This window comes from Plasmodium gaboni, chromosome 3 (genome assembly GCF_001602025.1).
Source record: "Plasmodium gaboni strain SY75 chromosome 3, whole genome shotgun sequence".
In the NCBI taxonomy this organism is placed as follows: domain Eukaryota; phylum Apicomplexa; class Aconoidasida; order Haemosporida; family Plasmodiidae; genus Plasmodium; species Plasmodium gaboni.
Window position 1 is genome coordinate 734,305 of NC_031483.1, and position 2,718 is coordinate 737,022.

A 2,718-nucleotide genomic window follows, 5' to 3' on the forward strand; every position below is an offset into this window, starting at 1 on the left:
AATAAAAATAATAATAGATATATAAAATTAATAAAAAAAATAATAAAAATATTATAATTTTTTAAAAAATATATTTTTTTTAAAAAAAAAGAATCCAATATATTTTTTCTTTTTTTTGTGTATTTTTTATTTCTTAGAAGTTAATTATTAAAAATTAAAAAAAAAAAAAAAAAAAAAAAAAAAAAAAAAAAAAAAAAAAAAAAAAAAAAAAAAGAAAAAAAATATAAATAATAATAAAATATAAATATAATAATAATAATAAATATAATGGATTAATTATTATTTATTTATTTCTCCCTTTTACATACAAATATGAAATGAAACGCTCATTTAAAAAAAAAAAAAGAAAAAAAAAAGAACAAACTGTATAACATAACTCACTGGTTTGTTTAAGGAAATATAAGATTAAAATGAACAATTTATTCGTTAAAAAAAAAAATAAATATATATATATATATATATGTTACATAAGATATTTTAAAAGAGCTACTTTTTATTCGATTTATATAATAAATATATAATTTATATATATTTCTTTTTTCTTTTAAATTTATAATTTTTTTTCATTTTTTTTCTATTATAAATATAGAATCTTTTTGATGGGTACTGAAAAAACATAGCATTTGAATATTTTAACGTACTCTTTATGTTGATATATATTTCTGTATATATATGAGTTATATATACATTAAATGTTGGTTAAATATTTATATAAAATGTATTATATATATATAATGATTATAAATTTAAAAGATTAAAAATATAAAATTATTCTGAACATGTAATAAAATATGAAAAAAGAAAACCTTTGGAAAATAGAACATTTCGAAATAATGGAATAAGAAAAAGGAGAAAAATAAATAAATGTGAAGAAATATAACTTTTCCTTTTTTTTTTTTTTTGTTTTTCTTTTTAATCTATTTTTAAATGGGTTTGTATGAAAAAATATTTGTTCTTTATTATATTTTAAATGAAAATTATAAATAGTTTTTAATTTTCTGATCTTAATTTTTTCATTTTAATTTTGTATCCTTATGATTTATTCTTTTTATAATCTGAATAAATCTACCCAAACAATTTACATATATATATATACATTTGACCATTTTTTTTTTTTTTTTTTTTTTTTATTTATTTTCCCTAATTTAAGAAGGATAGAGATGAAAAAAGAAAAAAAAAAAAAAAAAAAAGGAACTTATAAAAATTTAAACCATGTTTTATATGTGAAAAATAAACATATATAAATTATTAAATTTGTAAAATGATGAATATTTGTAACCGTTTCTTATTAAACAAATAAAAATAAATATAAATATTTATATAATAATACAAATATCTTTTTTTTTTTTTTTTTTCTGTTCCTTAACCAATAAACAAGTAAATATATTATAAACAAGTACATTTAAAAATATATATATATATAATATATATTTTTATATATAATAATCTTTTAGAACTATCGAAAGTTTATGGGGCGTTCTTTTCTTATTTATGCGATTTAAGTGCGACGATACAATAGTTTTTTTCCACTTTTTTAAAATATAAATATATAAAAATATTATATTATATATATAATATATATAAAGGAAGATTTTTAGAAATGTCTTTAAACTGATTTTTTTCTTATCAAAATTGTTTCTTAAAAATATATACATATAAAATATATATATTTTATTTTTACATATATATTTTAATATATATTTAATATATATTTATATATATAATATAATATTATTATATATAATAAAATATAGTATATTTTATACCAATATATTTATATATATATAATATATGAATGCAAAAAATGTATATATAATTATTTTTAAAATTACAAAATGAACATGAATTTTTTTTAAACTAAATTATTTTTTTATATATATATACCAAATTAATATAAAAACTAGATTAGCATTATATTATATATAAAAAAAAAAAAAAATTGCTCTTTTAAAAATCTTTTTTTATACATATATATTTTATATATATATATTTATATATAATATTATTCAAAAAAATTAAAAAATAAAAATATATTGTTTAAAAATACAAAAAAGAAATTTTATTAGAAAAAAAAAAAAAATATATATTATTTATATATAATTTAAAAACATTTAATTTTTTTTTTTTTATATGTATATTTATTTTTATATTTTACCAAAATAAAGTTTAAAATAAAATTTTTTTTTTTTTTTTTTTTTTTTTTTTATACTAAATTTGTAATTTTATATTTTTTATTTATATAAAAAAGTAAATTTTTTTTTTTTTTTTTTATTATTTTAACTATTTAACTTACTTTTTTTTTAAGAAGTATAATAATAATATATATATAAATTATATATATAATATATATATATTGAATTTTTTCTTTTTATCATTTTCCAATTTTTTTTTTTTTATTTTTTTTTTTAAACTAAATTAACAATGGAAGTTCCAGGAAAAGTAATTGGTGGTAAAGTTGGAGGAAAAGTCGGTGGAAAAGTACTTGGTCTTGGTAAAGGAGGAAAAGGAAAAACAGGTAAAAATATAAATATAAATATAAATAAATATATATATATATATATATATATGTTGTATATTTATTTATAATATATAATAACAAAATAATGGTTCATAATATATTACTTTGTGATTAAAAGTATTTTATTGCATGAAAACATTAATATAACAAATTTGGAATTATTAGACCATAATTAATTTATTATATATATATATATATAT

General features: G+C 12.3%; 1 protein-coding gene across 1 annotated transcript in view; it reads left to right on the plus strand.

Moving 5' to 3' along the window:
• Nucleotides 1-2,421: 2,421 nt before the first annotated feature.
• The window catches only part of PGSY75_0320900 (putative histone H2A variant), a gene marked incomplete at both ends in the record, with an annotated part of 1,370 nt that continues 1,073 nt past the window's right edge, over nt 2,422-2,718 (plus strand). The window contains one exon of the mRNA XM_018784061.1: nt 2,422-2,515. Within this exon, the coding sequence (XP_018643644.1) occupies nt 2,422-2,515 (94 nt within the window). The remainder of the gene's footprint in view (nt 2,516-2,718) is intronic.